Source organism: Myxocyprinus asiaticus, chromosome 14, assembly GCF_019703515.2.
Source record: "Myxocyprinus asiaticus isolate MX2 ecotype Aquarium Trade chromosome 14, UBuf_Myxa_2, whole genome shotgun sequence".
Classification (NCBI taxonomy): Eukaryota; Metazoa; Chordata; class Actinopteri; order Cypriniformes; family Catostomidae; genus Myxocyprinus; species Myxocyprinus asiaticus.
Genome location: NC_059357.1, coordinates 29,658,831 through 29,677,203, shown reverse-complemented (window position 1 = coordinate 29,677,203; position 18,373 = coordinate 29,658,831). Strand labels below are relative to the sequence as shown.

Here is an 18,373-nt window from a genome sequence, read left to right as displayed (position 1 = left end):
GTTTGGGGTTAGTTTTTGAGTCAGCTTCTGCATATCCAAATACACTGTTAGTCCTGGCTACAAAATAAAGCTATGAAACATTTTCACTTTTATTGACCAGGAAAAAAGATACAGCCCCCCCAATAGCTGGACATGTTGTCACACTACATGGGGTACGTTGTCACAAAGGAACCTGCCATTAAACCACCCCCCTCCACACACACACTCAGACACACACACCACCGAAACATAAGCAACACCTCTCTTTAAATCTATGCAGTAAACAGCCTTTTAGCTACTTTTATATAAGAAAAAAGAAAAGCAAAACAATGGACCTTAATCAGAGTAGCGCCATATTTAATCTTTGACAGGAATCAAAATGAGACTGTGAGGGATAGACCAGGGGGATAGAGGGATAGAGAGTCTGATCCTGAGGAAGGCCCAAGCCAAAACATTTGGGGAGTTTCTTTTCTTTTATATAAAAAAAAAAATTCTCCCCTTTTCTCCTCAATTTTGGCATGCCAAATTCCCAGTATACTCTAAGTCCTTGTGGTGGTGTAGTGACTCGCCTCAATCCGGGTGGCGGAGGACGAATCTCAGTTGCCTCCACGTCTGAGACTGTCAATCCACGCATCTTATCACATGGCTTGTTGAGCGCGTTACTGCAGAGACCTAGCACGTGTGAAGGCTCACGCTATTCACTGCGACATCCACGCACAACTCACCACACGCCCCACCAAGAGCGAGAACCACATTATAGCGACCACGAGGAGGTAAACCCAATGTGACTCTACTCTTCCTAGCAACCGGGCCAATTGGTTGCTTAGGAAGCCTGTCTGGAGTCACTCAGCACGCCCTGGATTTGAACTTGCGACTCCAGCTGTGGTAGTCAACGTATGGGGAGTTTCTAAACTTTTTGTATTAACCATGTGATGATAAAGGATTCTTTAACTCACTTTTATTCAATTCCATTTCTATTTCATCCAATTATTCTGTCAGTTATTTGGACCTATCATTTTACTATAAGGGGCTCTGTCTGTTGCAATGCAATCACTATTAATCAAATACTAGTTAGCATGACCATTTTATGACCAAAAGATGGCAGAAGTGAGCAACGTCAAGATTTCAACAATCTGAATAAATCCTGTCTATATAAGTAAAAATGTCTATAATCTGTTTACCTAATATCATAATAATAAATTGTTATTTGGTGTGAAACTTTTATTAACCACATTATAAAACAGTTTATTAAGAATGCTTAATACAATTACCTTCTCCATTATATGAGCATCACATAGTACATTCATTATGTTGTTCACAAAGTACATTGTAACTTTATAAATAAGGTAATTACATTTGTAATCTTTATTTTTAAGATTACAAATAAGGCCTGTTTATACTGTATAAGTCCTAGACAAAATATCAAAGGCTGAAATGATGAGACAGGTTTCTTTTCTAATGACAAAAATCCCTAATTATTTATAAATCTTTATAAACTTGAACACTAGTGAGTGCATTGTCCATGCTGAATCACATAATATGTAATTTCCTTGTACTTCACATCACATTGTTGTGAAGAGGTACTGCCATAGTTTTACTTCATTGCATATGTAATGCTTATGCAATATGTTAAGTGAAAGAAAAGTCTGTGTGTGTGACTTCACTAAAATCACTACAATTAACAGAAATCATTCATACATGTAATTTGTTGTTAATGTACTATAGTCCAAGAATGTAATAAGCTTCAGTGACTCATACTGTTTTCAAATCATAAATCTAAATCTTGTAATTGTACTCAGGTGAAAACAAATGTGTTTCTGTAACTTTAAAATATAATTATTGAAAAACCCTTCGATGCAGTAAGCTGGTCAACAAAAAAGATTTTCCACTATATTTAAAGCTTTAGTTTTAATTGGCCTGTTGTCAAACTGAATTTTCATATTAAACAATATCTGATATGATCAATATCTGCATGTATTCTAATTTATCCAGGCATAGCATAAGTACATACTGTATGTTCAAATCAATAATCAATCAAAACTCTGGAAAGTTTTCATTTTTTTATTTTTATTTTTATTTTTATTCCCTTTTCTCCCCAATATGTAATGCCCAATTCCCACTACTTAGTAGGTCCTCGTGGTGGCGCGGTTACTCACCTCAATCCGGGTGGCGGAGGACAAGTCTCAGTTGCCTCTGCTTCTGAGACAGTCAGTCAGCACATCTTATCACGTGGCTCGCTGTGCATGACACCGCAGAGACTGACAGCACGTGGAGGCTCATGCTATACTCCGCAATCCACGCACAGCTCACCACGCGCCCCATTGAGAGCGAGAACCCCTAATCGCGACCACGAGGAGTTTACCCCATGTGACTCTACCCTCCCTAGCAACTGGGCCAATTTGGTTGCTTAGGAGACCTGGCTGGAGTCACTGAGCACGCCCTGGATTCGAACTCGTGACTCCAGGGGTGGTAGTCAGCGTCAATAATTGCTGAGCTACCCAGGCCCCCATGCTTTCATTTATTAAACATGATCAGTTTAAGCTCCATGCAATAAACTGATTTTAATCCCATGCAATAAATTGATTTAATTCATTGCATTGGTTTCCATTTTAATGACTATTAAGATCAAATAAATTGAATTATAATGCCAATAGAACAATGCCTCTGTTCTCATTAAAGCGGTGATGGTTTGAAAAAGGCCAATGCTTTGCCTGCCTCCCTCATTAGCCTGCTGTTTATGTGGACTGGCTTTTCTCTGCACAAAACTATTAAAGGCTCTATTGTTTCCAGTTGCTAAAGTCCTCAAATCCAATCCCTTCCCCTCTTGCTAAGAGGCTTTTTTGTTCCTGCCACACAATTCCAGAGCCACAATTAATGCAATCAGAATCAATGCAAATTGAATGTCAATCATCTGCATCCATCAATGACTTAATTTGGTTATTTATAACGGTCCAAAATAACAGCCTCTGCCAAACGTCAATTTATTCACTAACAAAGGTACTGCCAAATATCAAGATTACTCTTTGTTTTTGTTCAGTTCATGTTGCTTAGACACCACTGTAATTCACATGCCTAATGTGTAAGACTGATTAACCATACTGAAAATAAATCTTTATGTTTGTTGATTTAAATAATTAGGCTAAATACATATGACATCTGTGAAATAGCAGCCTACATATAATTTTCCCATAGAGTAAACTAGCTTTGGCCATTTTCAAAACCTTGATGACTAACATCCTTTAACATCACAAACGCAGATGGTTAATTATATCTTCAGCTTTAGTGTGTCAATAGGAAATATAAATGTTAGACTCCCAAACATTACTTTTGCAAATAGAAAAGATTAGAATAGAGGAACAGGGAGCCTTGCAACAGATGTCATGGCCCCCAAAAAGCCCCCTACTGAACTTCATGTCAGTCTGAGATTACAAGAGACAGAAGCAATTGAGACAACCTAAATAGATAGAACAACTGTGGCAAATTCTCCAAGAAGCTTGGGACATCCTATCTGCCAACAACCAAGAAAAACTGTGTCCAGGTGTACCTAGGAGAATTGGTGCTGTTTTAAAGACAAAGGTGGTCACACCAAATATTGATTTAGCTTTTTTTATGTTTACTGGACTTTGTATGACGTTAAATGATAAATGAAAACTATTTGTCATTATTTTTGAAGATATCCTCACTATGCAACATTTTTCACAAGTGCCTAAAACTTTTACACAGTACTGTATATGTATGTATGTATGTGTATATATATATATATTTTGTCTCATTGTTTATTCTATATATATTTTATTTTCTATTACATTTTTATTTTATTAAATTTGTATTTATTTTTTAATTATTTTTTATTATTATCTCTGTCTTATTGCTGTATTGTATTGTTGTGCACTGGAAGCTCCTGTCACCAAGACAATTTCCTTGTATGCAGCGTTGGGGAGTAACACAATACATGTAACGGGATTACGTATTTAAAATACAAAATATAAGTAACTGTATTCCACTACAGTTACAATGTAAATCATTGGTATTTAGAATACAGTTACATTCAAAAAGTATTTTGATTACTGAAGAGATTACTTTGCATTTTATTGTCATTTGTTCCATTTAATATTTAGTCCTTTCAGATGGAAAACATTTATACATATAAATGATGCGATCCAAAGTGCATTTGAACAGCGGTGAAACACTTCCTTATGATGTGTTACATTCATATGAGCAGACAGAGAAGTAAGTTTGAAGTAAGTTTGGAGCAGAAGAAATAGAAATAAACCTTGTGTAAATTGTCAGCTTTACGCTAAGCTAAAATGTTATTTCTAGCCATTTTAGATGCACACGTTACCAGACATGATCATATTTTTTATCAAGAAAATTCACGTTGGATCATAATTTTTTTTCTAGTAAGAGCTTTGATATTAGGGCAAATATCTTATTCTTTATAATAATTTTTTTTATTGTTTTTCTGTAAAAAAAATACAAAATCCTTAAAACAAGATCAGTTTGATTGATCTTGTTTTAGAAACAACACTGCATAAGATATTCAGGTTTTTCAGAGAATGTATTTTTAATATGTGTATTTTGTCTTACTGTACTGGCAGAGTTTTTATAGTCAAAACAAGTGAAAAAATCTACCAGTGCTTAAGAAGTAATCCAAAGTATTTAGAATACGTTACTGACCTTGAGTAATCTAACAGAATACGTTACAAATTACATTTTACAGCATGTATTCTGTAATCTGTAGTGGAATACATTTCAAAAGTAACCCTCCCAACCCTGCCTGTATGTGTAAGCATACCTGGGCAATAAAGCTGATTCTGATTCTGCATTGCACTAACCACTAGCTCCAGGCTGAAGTGCGCAGCACCGTCGCGAGTACGTGCACGTACAGCTGTACTAACGTGACGTCAGAACGCCGTTGAGCTAAAAAAAAAAAAAAAAAAAAAAAAAAATGTTAGCCAGTGTTGTCAGGTCTGGAAGCTACAGGGGATTTGTCAGACGGAAATAATACCGTTTTATCGACAGGAAACACATGCACGAGCCACATATTATCGTAGCGTGCTTTTTTACGTTTTTATATCCGCTTGAATCGAGCGTCTTGGGTTTATCCTGAGAGAAAGTTCGTTGCTTATTTTGTGGGAGTGATGTCGAATCCTGGGACTCGAAGGAACGGGTCAAGCATTAAAATCCGACTGACAGGTAAAAAGACCAGCAAATAAAATCTTTTATCGCTCCAATATAAACATGATGCAGTTTAATGTTATTTTATATCTCTAATTACAGTGATATCGGTGTGTATTTGTCGCTAATGTGCGTCTGGTAAGCTAAAGCGAGTATCCTGCTAGCTTCTGATGAGGCGAGTTGCAGCAGCTCCGTTCTTCATGCTAAGACCGAATAAACACACACACAGTCTTGCATTCGTTCAACGTGTTTAGAAACAGTACGTTAGTCTGTTGAATTGCTTTATTTTCACATATCTGAATACTAGTCGCCGAAAGCAGCTCTCAACGCATGGCTTGTTGTGCTGGATTAGTCATAAATCAGCTGAGTATTAACCGGATGAAGCCGAGGCAGCTGTGTTTTTTCTCCATTTCTCATCTGGATGACTGTGTACACTCCGTGATATATTAAGATACCAAGACTGCCATGTATGGTTGATTCATTGCAAAGCTATTCAGTAATGTTTGTGGTAGCCTGTTTAGTCACTAAAATATGAATGAAGCAAGTTAACAGGATTAGAGTGGTTGGGGTTTATATGCTAATATACTGTTTCACAATCCACTGTGTGTGTGATTGGGTTGGTTGGGTGGAATATTTTTTTCACTTCTCTTTTGAAATCTTTCCTTACTTGGAAATGAACAGGATGTGACTGATGCATACTGATCTCAATTAAATCATCTCTGACATAGACTGCACATTGTAGGACAGGATTTACTATCTTTACAATGATTGACAATAAACAGGGTTAATGCCATTATAGTGCCCTTTTAAAATTTTAATGGAATAGTGTAAAGATCTCTAAATGCTGAAATATTATTTGTTGTGTATCATAGACTTAACAGGGGGTCAATGTTAACAGGATAATATGGTTTATTCCCTCTTTACTGTAAACGTTTTATGAGATATGTGCGTCTAGAACAAGGAAGATCTCTCTTTTTGTGGGCGAAATAGTGACATTTTTTTTACACCACACCCTCACCCCCATTTTTGTGTTACAGAATTATTTTGTTGTCCAACAAGGCACTGTACTCTGAAGTTTTTTGATGGAGGCAATGACAGCACCTTATAAAGACATTTTGTTCTCAGTACTCACACACAAACAAGAGCGGTTTGAATGAGATGGTGTCTTGTGTCTCACATCATCTCCTGTTGTCTGTGGCCAATTGAGAGTTTGTTTGTGGAAGAGATGTCCACAACAGAGGTGGAAAGCTCTCAGGCCTATAGACAACCCCTGTGTCTCCAGCTGTGCTGCTCTTCTCCCCCTAGGCCCATGAAAGGAATTCTAATTGGACAAGGAATGTCTGTCTCATGAAACAATTGAGTGTTGAGTCTTGCATAGTGTTTAACCCTCATGTTGTGTTCTGGTCATTTTGACCCGAAGAGGATTTTCTTTTGCCTGAAAATGCTAGTTAATGTTATCCTATTGGACTAAAACTTACTGACTTGCTCACAAAGGTATCAAAACTCTGATCTAAAAAATGTTTTTTTTCTTTTTTTTTTTTTTTTAACATTTTTTATTTTTTTTTTTCACCTTGTTACACTTTTGGTGATCCTGGCCAAAAATGACCGGCCTATAAAAATTGCTTATGAATCTCTCATTATGCTATATTATCACCAAATATTGGATTAGATCTTTTTGTCAACTTGTTTTCTTTCAATTAGCACAGGTTTTGTATTTCTTTTTGGAACTTATTGATCATAGGCCTCATTGACCTGAGCTTATGCACCTCTGTTTTTGAGTGAAAAAGCATCATTTGTGGATAGTTTTGGCAATGTTAAATGAAACATGAAAACATTCTGTACTATTTATCACACTAGCATGCTTTAATGTTTAACCAGGAAGTTTGTTTTGAAATGCTTTTATTTTGTACAAAATGGCATAAAGACACAATTGTGCTGTTTCTGGTCAAAAATGACCGGCCATTGAAAAATTGAGTGTTCAGGAGCATGTTCATCATATTCATGTTCACATATGTGCATGTGTGCTTGCAAATATTTTCAGGAGCTTCCAAACATATTTTATCTGTTATCTGGTATCTAGTAACTGGTAGATACAGCAGTGGTCCATTTAGGCATTTACTCTTGTTGGTCAGTATCCACTTTTTGTTTACACAATTGATGTTCAGTTTCAAACTAATGCCATGTTATCCAAACGTTTTAATAGGTGTTGAAGTGTGTCCCCAAATTAATTTAACTAAACTAGTCAGGAAGGCAGCTTTTTGCTAGCCCAAATTAAAGCAACAACCACAGCATTTGATCTTGTATATAGCAAGAATCTATCTAAGCATATTATTATAAAGACGTACTTTTTTGTTAATGATGGTTAAGAAATGTAATAGTATTTTGACATACCGTCCCTGTTGTGACTGCTGTATTTAGTCAACCTGTATAATTTTTTTTTTACACTCTGATTCCTGGTAGTTAGTTTTGCTGTGTTATGACTTTATTCCATCCGACCTTCACTTTTGGTGTAGTGTTTGGTGTGGGAGGCGGTTATGGCATTGCTTCATGCGACCTTTTCAGTGAAAGGCAGGGTCCTTTTCTGCATATTGCGGCCCTCTTCAGCCAGTTGCGGCCCATTCACATAACGTGGGAAAAGTCCCGGTTCTCCCTAAGGTCATTGACCACGTTTACATGCTAGTTTTTAAGCCGATTAGGCCTATGCTTAATAAGCTGACAACGTGTAAGTTCATGTAAAAGCCTTAAACCTTTTTCCTTTATCGGGGTATGGTCATAAACGTTTTAGACAAAAGCCAATTGGCATAAACTGATTTAAACCCATTACACCGATTTTGCTCCGCATGTAAACGCCTACACCGGTGGTCTTACGGCATATCCAGTGTATTGTGTGCATGACTGTATGTTTTGACATCAAAAACGGAGAATAATGACTTAATGTGTTGGTCTATTCACAATTAGCATTTATTTAACTAGCTCCAGGTGTGCTATTTTGAGTACAATCTAAACACGTGTAGTTAAATGTTACTCTTGTTAAGGCCCTTTTAAGTTTTAAACAGATTTTACCATTTAGTTTTTGACAAGCCTAAAAGTAAATTTCTTGCTCAGAAATAAGCATAATTTGATTTTTTTTTTTTTTTCTAGCAAAGACATTTTATATACATCTTATAGAGGCTAATTTATCTACAATCTAGGTTTTACAATTTATTTTTTATTTATTTTTTGTGCCCAATTCCCAATGTGCTTTTTAAGTCCTCGTGGTCGCGTAGTGATTCGCCTCAGTCTGGGTGGCAGAGGACGAATCCCAGTTGCCTCTGTGTCTGAGACCGGCAACCCGCGCATCTTATCACGTGGCTTGTTGAACGTGTTGCCACGGAGACATAGCACGTGTGGAGGCTTCACGGCACCCACCGTGGCATCCACGCTCAACTCACCATGTGCCCCACCGAGAACGGACCACATTATAGCAACCATGAGGAGGTTACCCCATGTGACTCTGCCCTCCCTAGCAACCGGGCCAATTTGGTTGCTTAGGAGACCTAGTCACTCAGCACACCCTGGGATTCGAACTAGCGAACTCCAGGGGTGGTAGGCAGTGTATTTTACCTCTGAGCTACCCAGGCCCCATACTTATTGCTTACACATTTTATTGCCTTGATGTTAATGCACCCCTGAGACTTAATTAAGCAGTTTAGCAACTCAAAAGCTACATACAAGAATGGTGACACTACCACCCTGCTACTGAGAAGTGTAGTTAAACTAACAGCTTCGTGATTTGAAGATGTTTTATGGACGAAAAAAGCTGCAGTAGACACAGGTAATCTCACAACCCCGAGCTCTCTCTCTTTTTCTCTCTCGCACAAACATACACACACTACCTTATTACTCCAAAAAATCTCAAAAGCAGCCCAAGCCTCCGTTACTAGTTCTAAAGTAACACTTTTAAACTAGCAACGAATGCTTGGGCTGTATCAAAGCAAGATGCTGAATCTGTGGCATAAGAAAGTAGTAGTGATGAGCCAGGGCGGTCGACTAGTCGTCTAACTACTGGCTAGTCGATTAGTGGGTTTGACAACTAACATTAATATTTTTGAGTTGTGGTGGTTTTAATGGGAGATGCAATTCTCAAATTAATTGAGAGACTTCTTAGAGAACGTTTTTGGATGATGATAGATTACAGTGCTTAACAGTGAATAACAGTCAGCACAGTAAAACCCTCTGAAAGGATTTTGATCTCTTTAATGCTTTAGGTTTAGTCTTTTTATGCGCTGTCGTTACAGCAAAGCACTGCATCAACAATACTATTCAAGATGATCCCTGTCAGAGATTAAATCCTTTGCTGTGAGTAATATTCCCGTATTTGCCCTGTAGCACTCCGGTTACATTGAAGCGAGTCATTCTGCATTCAGGATGCGCATAAGCGGTTTTGTGCAGCTCTGTATTGGAGCTTTTCTTATTTTTTACTTTGATAGTTTTGTGCAGTAAGATGTTATAGTTATTTAGCCTATTTATTTGTTGAATATGCGTTAGTCACCATGTTGAAATGCTGCACTTAACGTCCCTCTAAAAGGCGACTGATCGGGGTCAAGTGGACATAACGGAGCCTAATTAATGCATTATTATCCTTAACTACTAACTAACTTAATTGAACTAGTCGTTCAAACTACTAATCAACTAGTCGATTATGAAAATTGGTAGTTTTTCACATTTTTAGAAAGTAGTTCTACTCACAACAGTTTTTGAGGGACGAAAACCTAAAAAGTCTTTAAACCGAAAATCTGAAAAATGTCTGGTAACCGTGATATAAGTAGAATAATTGACTCCGGCCCATTGAATTATTGAAAAAATAATGGACACCCGGTGCAGATATTTCTGTCGTATTTGCTTTACCTTCACCTGGGGCTTTTATTTTGGTGGAAAACTTAGTTCACCACAGTGTCTATGTGTATTTGACAGTTTACAATGTTCCTTATTACAAAATCTGGCGGAATGCTGTCACTGCCTACGTTTCTGTGTACTGTGTGGCATTTTGACGTGTTAATTTTACTCATCAAAAAATTTATGCTTTTGAGTAAGTAGCCTAGAAAATAACTGTTTAGGCTAGGTATGCCATTTTTTTTAATCTGCTGATTAAGAAGGCTATTTTCATCGAGGTGTTGACTGCTTAACGTGTTAAACTATCTTTTCCTCTGTGTGCAAGTCATGTTTAGAGTATATTAGGTTTATTGTAGGCTGCATCGCAGACCTATTTTTTCTATCCTATAACTACTTTCTTTTTTTTTTTGTTTTTTTTTTTTTACATCGTAACTCTTATTGGTTAACGGTCTTTACCGAACAGCTGTCATATTAGATCAATGTCTGATGCACGACTGTACATCGTGAAATACGCGCAACTTTTCAGTGCATTTTTTTTCTCACTCGTAGATTTGGCTTAGCCCGTCTGTTAATTATTTTCAACAGTGTCTTGACTGTTTTAATTTGTTAAGTAACTTTTACGTGTTGATTTCCATATAGAACAGGCTGGGTTGCTCCATTGATTCATTCAATTGTTTTCAATAAATATGCCTGTTAAATGTTCGCAAACGTTGATTCAGTGAATGCGTGTCGTGTTCTATATTTAAAGTACAGTGTTCACATTTTTACCTGTTGACATGCAGGTGTGAATTCAGCTGAGACACTATGAATGATTTATGTAACATCCCATATCCCCTGCACATGCAACCTCTGAGTGAACAGGGCTCACCATAATTGAATGCCCAAAAGCACGACTCCACTTTCTTGTACTTTTATGCTTTCCCCCACCCCCCCCATTTTTTTTTGTTGTGCTGCAGTCTAGTTCAAGCTTGAATTGTGCTTCTGTGTAAAAAGCTGTAGAATGGCATGAACAGATAATGTGCTAGGTGTCCAGCATGAGATGTACTGCTGAAAGAGGCTTATGCTCCTGCGCCTGTGAGCCTGTGCCTAGAGCTACAGGGTTGCGCACCGAGGAATCCTGCTTATTCATTAAGGAGCACTTGCTTCACTGCTGTTATTCTTACTGTGTCATGTGCAACCTGCTTGCCTGTTTCCTCTCACTCTTTCTTCTTCCCCGGTCTTTATCTTTTTCTCTCCCTCCTCCTGCACACTCGCACATGAGTGTTTCATGTTCATGGCTTTATAGGTATGTGGAGCATGTGGCCTCTCAGACATTCATGTGCATGATGTTGATGTGGAGTCCAGCTGGGGGTTTGTTTATTCTGACCATCTGCAACACTGTAAACTGACACTATTGATCAGAGCCAGACCATTACCCTTCCTGTGTAAGTAAATGTCTCTATAGAAAGCATCGGGTATGAAAACCCAGACTGATCTCACAGTGAAATTAGAAAAAGTAGGTTGACTTTATTTTTACTAAAATCGGTCTGTGCTTACCAAAGTTTGAAACACTGCCCCCAGTGGCCAAAGCAGTAGGTGTTTTTGGACATATGGCCACATGTTTGCTCCATTTTCTGGGTGAAATGTCAACAGAGGGGTGGGTGGCAAAATCGGGTTGTGAAGCAAGTTGTTTTCAGGTACAGGATGTAATAGATGTAATACAGTTAAGAGGAATGCATATTTTATAATCTGTACCCAACCCAAACCCTAATCCTTATCCTAACAATCAATGGAGTAAAAACGTAATGTTAGAGGGGAAAAGGCAACCGCAGAATCAGGCTCTTCACAGATTATGCGAATGCGAATACGTCCTCGTTCACACATTTATTCCCACTGTCTGAACTGCTTGAAATAGGCAGAGGAGCAAGGCATGTGCGCTTAAAACAGCCGTTCTAGGCGAATGTAGCAGAACAGGTTCTGATGCGTCACCAACTGGACTATTTTATTTATTTTCTGGAATTGGAGGTGCCGGAACACTGTTCCGGACTGCTCTGCCCCAATTTAACCCCTGGTTGTAAGATTTTATATAACTTTACAGGGCCTGAAATTCAGCGCGGTATTGCGGGTATAACACACAATTTTAATCATTCCCGCAAGTTCCATGTTCATAGCGCAGGAAATTCCCGCACACTTTTATTCACTTTACAGTGCAGCTGCAAATTATTAAACCAATAGATACAGATGGACCAATCAAATCAATGAACTTGTATTTCTATCAAACTGTCACCCCAGAAGATGGAGTAAATCCGATCTATCTCTCCCTCCCTCTCACGTGCAGCTGTCAGCAGCGCGTTGAGCACTTGAGTTTAGTGTGAGCACAAGCAGTGGGGGAGCGCATATGTAATATTAAGATATTACATATGTATAAACTTTTCTAATCCTGTTAATTCGACATGCAAATGGCATTATACTGCGACTCTGTAAGCGAGCGACTCAATAAAACTCTCGCTCCTGTTAATAATTAACAAAGCTGTTAACATTGCAAGCATGACGTTGGAGTGATCTGTAGTTTTGATGCCTTTCATATCTTGGCCCTCCATCATTAGTCATAATGTAGCACATTTGACAAGAAAGGCAGAAATAGCAAAAATGCTTTGTGTACCAGTTGCATGGTGAAGAGAGACACTTAATCACCATTTACATCTCTCATTTCCATCTGTCTACTGTTCCATCCAGGGTCGAAAATTAAGGGGGGATCTGGGCAAAAGTGCCCCTAAATTCAAAATATGGGGGCAAAAAATGCCCCCGCAAAGAGTTGCTGTTGTTTTATTAATAACATTTGATAGCCTATAGGCCTACTTCCAAATACATACATCGTGATCTTCATTTGGAATTTTTGCTGAATATTATTTGTTTCGTATAGTCTTTTGTGCAGATGTTGCAGTCAAAGGCAATGGCGGATGCTCGCGCCATAAACGCACAAACGGGCTCTCGCTTCTCATGCTTCGCAGCAGTTCGGTGTCGTGCTCACGCCCTAAATTATGTAAACGTTCTGTCCTTTTGTTCAAAATATGCTATCCTAGTAAGTAGCACTTTCACTCCCTGTGCTAGCCTACTTACCTGCCCATCGGTTCATCTCACTTATCCATCACTTTGTTTGAAAAGCCTCCTCAACAGTTAGAAGCCAAAAGTGCAGGAGGGATGGAAGTTAATCAGGTCTGAGAGAACACAAAATATAATGTAACCAAATGCTACAATGTAGTTAATAATAATATTAACAAAAATAATATCTGGATAAATAGTCTTCATGTGAAATAATTTTTTTTTTTTTTTCTTATTAACAATTTTTATTGATTCACATATTGAACACAGAAAAACAAAACATATATATATATACACAGAATCAACAGTTAACCCCCAACAACATCCAAGTGGTCATACATGATTATATACACACACACAAAAAAATAAAAATAATAATCACACATCCAGAAATGCCAGATATCCGCCCCGTTTCCCCACAAACAAGTTCAATTTCCCCAGTCTTCTAAATGACCCTTCTTCAAAGGCCGCCACCCTCCCCATCTCCGAGCACCACTCCTGAAATGAGGGCACTCCAGCTGTCCTCCATCCCCTTAAAAGTATTTGTCTGGGGGTCATGACACTGGTTAGGACCCAACTCTTTCTGTGTCTGTTCTCAACATCAGTGACCACCCCATCGCCCAAAATACAGAGTCTGGGGCAAAATGAAACCCGAGTGCCCAATACATCACACACAAAACTCTAAACCTTCAACCAAAACTCCTGGATCTTAACACCCCCCCAAAAGACATGGGTTATGTCTCCATCCTCTGATTGGCATCGCCAGTAAAATCTTGAATTGCATAAGGTGCACCCTTGCAGCCACTACCGGGTGTCTATAAAGTAACTTAATCCATCCAATAAAAGTATTCTCGAACCCGTACATTTCCAAAATCTTAAAAAGATAATCCCATTCTACCATATCATACCTTTTCAGCATCAAGTGAGATGGCAGCGACCGGAGACTGATCAGATCATTCGCCACTGACCACATGATATTGATAAAACGCCTAATGTTATCAGAAGAGCTACGGCCCCGAATAAACCGAATAAGCACCTGATCTATATGTATAAGAGATGTCATAACTACTTAATCGGTTAGCCAAAATGTTTGACAATATTTGAACATTTAGCTGGATCAAGGAAATTGGACGGTAACTCTTAAACTCTCTTGGATCTTTGTCCTTTTTAAGAATCAGACTGATTCGGGCTTGCGTCATGATTGGTGGAAGCTTTCCGTTCTTTAATGATTCCTTATAAACTTCTAGCAAAAGTGGAGCCAGTTCTGTAGCATAAGATCTAAAAAACTCAGCGGCAAAGCCATCTGTCCCCAGAGCCTTGCCTGTAGGCAAGGCCTTAATTACCTCACCAAGCTCCTCCAGGGTTATCTCAGAATCAGGAGAATTTTTTTTTGCTCATTTGTCAGTTTAGGGAGTTCTAATGGTTCCACAAAGTTTCTAATATCTTCATCAGTAGACGAAGATATGGAACTATAGAGCTCAAGATAGAATTCTTTAAAAGCATTATTAATATCAATGGCTGAGGGAAATATTTCACCACCTGCAGATTTCACTGAGGGAATGGTAGAAAAAGACTCTCTCTGTTTATAAATCTAGCCAGAGGTTTTCCTGCCTTGTCCCCTGACTCAAAGTATGACTGTCTTGCCCTGAATAGCCAAAACTCCACCTTCCGCGACAAAATAGTATTATGTCTGTATTTCAGTTGGGTCAATTCTCTGAGGCCATCAGATGACATTCTGTGCTTCAGCTCTGCCTCAGCACTTCAAACTCGTGGAGTATTCCCTTCAAACTCCACGAGTTCTCGTGCTTTGGATTTTTTGATGAATGAGGCATACAGTGTGACCCCTAAGAACCACCTTAAGTGCCTCCCAAGCCGTGCCCACAGAGGATATTGAGGACCAGTTGGTCTCCATATAAACATTGATTTCAGCCTTTAACATTTGTTGGAAATCTGAATTTTGCCAAAGGGATACATTAAAGCACCAACTATATGATTTTTCTCCATATGTGGCAACATCTCTAAACTCCCCAGGGTGTGATCTGAGACTAAAATGTTTCCAATTGAACAATCAACAACAGATGAAATGAGGGACTTAGATATCAAAGAAAAAATCTATTCTAGAATAAATCTTATGGACTGATGAAAAGAATGTATAGTCCCTACCAGATGGGTTCAGAAGTCTCCAAATATCTGTAAGACCAAGATTTTTACACATCCTCTGAAGCGTCAATGTTGCTTTAGGGGGCTTACACACTGCTTCACTATGATCAAGGACTGAGTCCATCAAAAGATTAAAGTCTCCTCCCTATATTATATCATGAGGGGTGCCAGCGGCTTGCAACATCCCTTCAAGATCTATTAAAAAAGCACTGATCATCAGCATTAGGTGTGTAAATATTAGCCAAAATCAACCTTTGCCCCTGAATTTCTGCTAAACCAATAATGACTCTTCCTAAATTATCTTTACTCTATTTGAGACATTTGAATTTTAGATGCTTACTTATCAGTGTAGTGACTCCCCTGCTCTTACTTGAGCCAGCACTAAAGAAAACATGCCCACCCCATATCTTCCCAAATTTTTCAGCTTCCTGCGGGGAAAGTTGCATTTCTTGAAGAAATACTATATCATATTTCTTACGTTTAAGAAAATAAATAACCTTCCTTCTTTTTATGGGGTGCCCCAACCCATTCACATTCCACGTGGAGAGAGACAATCCACTCATATTAACATTTGACATTTTGATATATTAGAAAAAATAGATTGAGTTTCAAAAACAAAATTATAAAGACCACATTCCAACATTATTGCAACAATCAAACCCCGACCTTCTCCCAGAATCAAACAAACAGAAAAAAGACAACCCCGCATACGACAGCGCCAACCGGCATCCATCCCTCTAAAATCAAACAATCCATTTACATCTACAAGAGCCCCCGCGACAACTTTGCTGTTGGATTGCTCAAGTCTGGTGTTTCTATACAAATTTTGTTTGAAAGAATTACATAACAGAAGAAAATAGGCAGAATAAACACAAAGAACGTGTAGATTCATCCACATAACTGTCCTGAAGGTGTGTTCCTCCACAAAACAAGCTTCAGCTGCTAGCGGAACCAGTACAAAAAAAAGAAAAAAAAAAAAAAAGCCGTTCAGTTTCCTCAGGCAGTCAAACGAATGTTCAGTGAGCCGGCTGTTACATGAGTGCATCAGATGACCTAATCACTCCAATGTCCTGCAAAAAATACTCCACAAAACAAACTCCAGCCAATAGCAGGCATAAGCACAAAGAATGTGCAGATTCATCCACAACACTGTCCCGAAGGAGTGTTACTACACAAAACAAACTCCCGCCACTAGGCGGAACCAGCACAAAAAGAAACAAAAAAGGCACCCAGTTTCCTCGGACGGTCAAGTGAATATTCAATGAGTCAGGCCCACAGGCCCACTGCATTGTGAGCACCACACAGTGACTTACTTATTCCATTGACTTTATGAAGGACAATGCTTGTTGGGGACAGGTAAATACTTTGTGGCCATCCTTTGCATCTATTCTCAACCTGGCTGGGAACATCAGTGCAAAAGCGACCTTCTTTTGATGTAAGAGTTTCTTGCAATCCTTAAATCGATCACGTTTACCTCTTGTAGAATTCGCAAAGTCTGGGAAAAAGAAAATGTTGTGGTTCTTCAAAGAAAGCCTTTCTTTACTCCTCGCCTCGTGTAACACAAGATCTTTATCGGATGATCTCAGAAATTTGTCCAGAATTGATCGGAGCCTGTCTCCCTTAGCGGATCTCCGAGCTCGCTCGATTTCCAGCTTATGGACTGTTATGTCGAGCAGACTCGGAAAGGGCCCGTCCAGAAATTCCACCATATTCTGACCCTCTGCTCACTCAGGAATTCCAACAATCCAGATGTTGTTTTACCGGGTACTATTCTCAAGGTCTTCCAACTTTTCACAAACGTGTTCCAAGTCCGTCTTGGTAGCTAGCAGATTAGCAGCTAATTACCTCTCTGATGACTCCAGATAATCAATCCATTTCTCAACATCCTCCACTCTTGTAACCATCTCAGTGCATTTCTTCTCCATACCAGTGATCGATCATATTACAGCAAGATCTGTAAGTCAGCAACGCCGACATGTTCAACAGTTGATGATGAATCTCTTTCACCTCAATGGTCAAATTTAGTCCCGGGCATTCGGCTGTTGCTCAGGGGCTTCAGCTTGAGCACGTAAGTGTCTTTTAATGTCTCCAGAGCCCGAGGATTTTGAATTCTTTGACATATTGTCTTCATAGAACAGTTAAGAATCAGAGTGTATCGAACCTCACCGGTTTATGACATAAAAAGTATTAAAACTAGCAAAGTGCGCAGAGCTCGCCGTTCACACATCGACCCTCGCATGGCGCCACCGAAATAAAACATTATTAATGATACAATATTAATTTTACATTAACCACTATTATTGTGTGAATCAAATCTCTTTTTTTAAGCCCCTCATTCCAAATCTGGAGAAATGCTGTCATCTCTATGTTGGTGCATTAGTTTTGTAGGCTATGTTAAATAATAGCCAAAATATGTGAATGAGAAAAAAAAAGTTTTGTTTCAGTAACAATGCACATATGCAATGTACAGTTCCTGCAATTTTGTAATTATTGAAACATGCTGTTTTTCAAATTGAATTAATTGTTTAAATTCTAACATAATAGGAAGACAGGGTCATTTTATAAGGTTAGAACAGAAAAAAAAATGGCCCTTGTAAAGGTAAAAAATGCCCCTGGAAATCAAATATTGCCCCTTAATGAAAATGTTCTGACCCAGGTTCCGTCTGACCTATACAGGAATTGAGAAAAGTAGCCCCCTGTGAGATTTAGGGGTGTTTGTTGTAAAATTTCAGACGTTTTAGTGTTACGAGTTTTATCCCCCCCCCCCCCAAAGTGTGTAAATCCCCTCCCATATGAGCTGTTTAAAGGGGGAATCCCCCCCCCCTTTCAGAAATGAATTTAAGGCTCTGCTTTGTAAACTATTTTTATTGTGCTATAATCATGATAACATGCATATTGTTTAAGTATTGTGGCTATACTTTTGTAACAGTGATTTTTGTCTTTTTAATAAACGAGGAATAAGTTGAAATACATTTTTGTGGAAATCAACATTTCACAAATGCTGTCAATTAAGCTGAACTTGTATTGAACCTGGAATATTCCTTTTTAATTGAGAGACTTAATTAAATACTGGGATATTTTTTCTTTTTAAATGCATTTGTCC

The 18,373-nt window shown here is 38.5% G+C and overlaps 1 protein-coding gene across 7 annotated transcripts in view; it reads left to right on the top strand.

Annotated features, from left to right (window-relative positions):
* Window positions 1-4,928: 4,928 nt before the first annotated feature.
* The window catches only part of LOC127451259 (E3 ubiquitin-protein ligase SMURF1-like), a 59,657-nt gene continuing 46,212 nt past the window's right edge, over window positions 4,929-18,373 (top strand). For all 7 annotated transcript variants that reach the window (XR_007899076.1, XM_051715801.1, XM_051715799.1 and 4 more), the window contains exon 1: window positions 4,929-5,175. Coding sequence is in view for 6 of the 7 variants with exons in the window: in XM_051715801.1 (XP_051571761.1) it covers window positions 5,121-5,175 (55 nt within the window). In the remaining variant the exon portion in view is untranslated. The remainder of the gene's footprint in view (window positions 5,176-18,373) is intronic.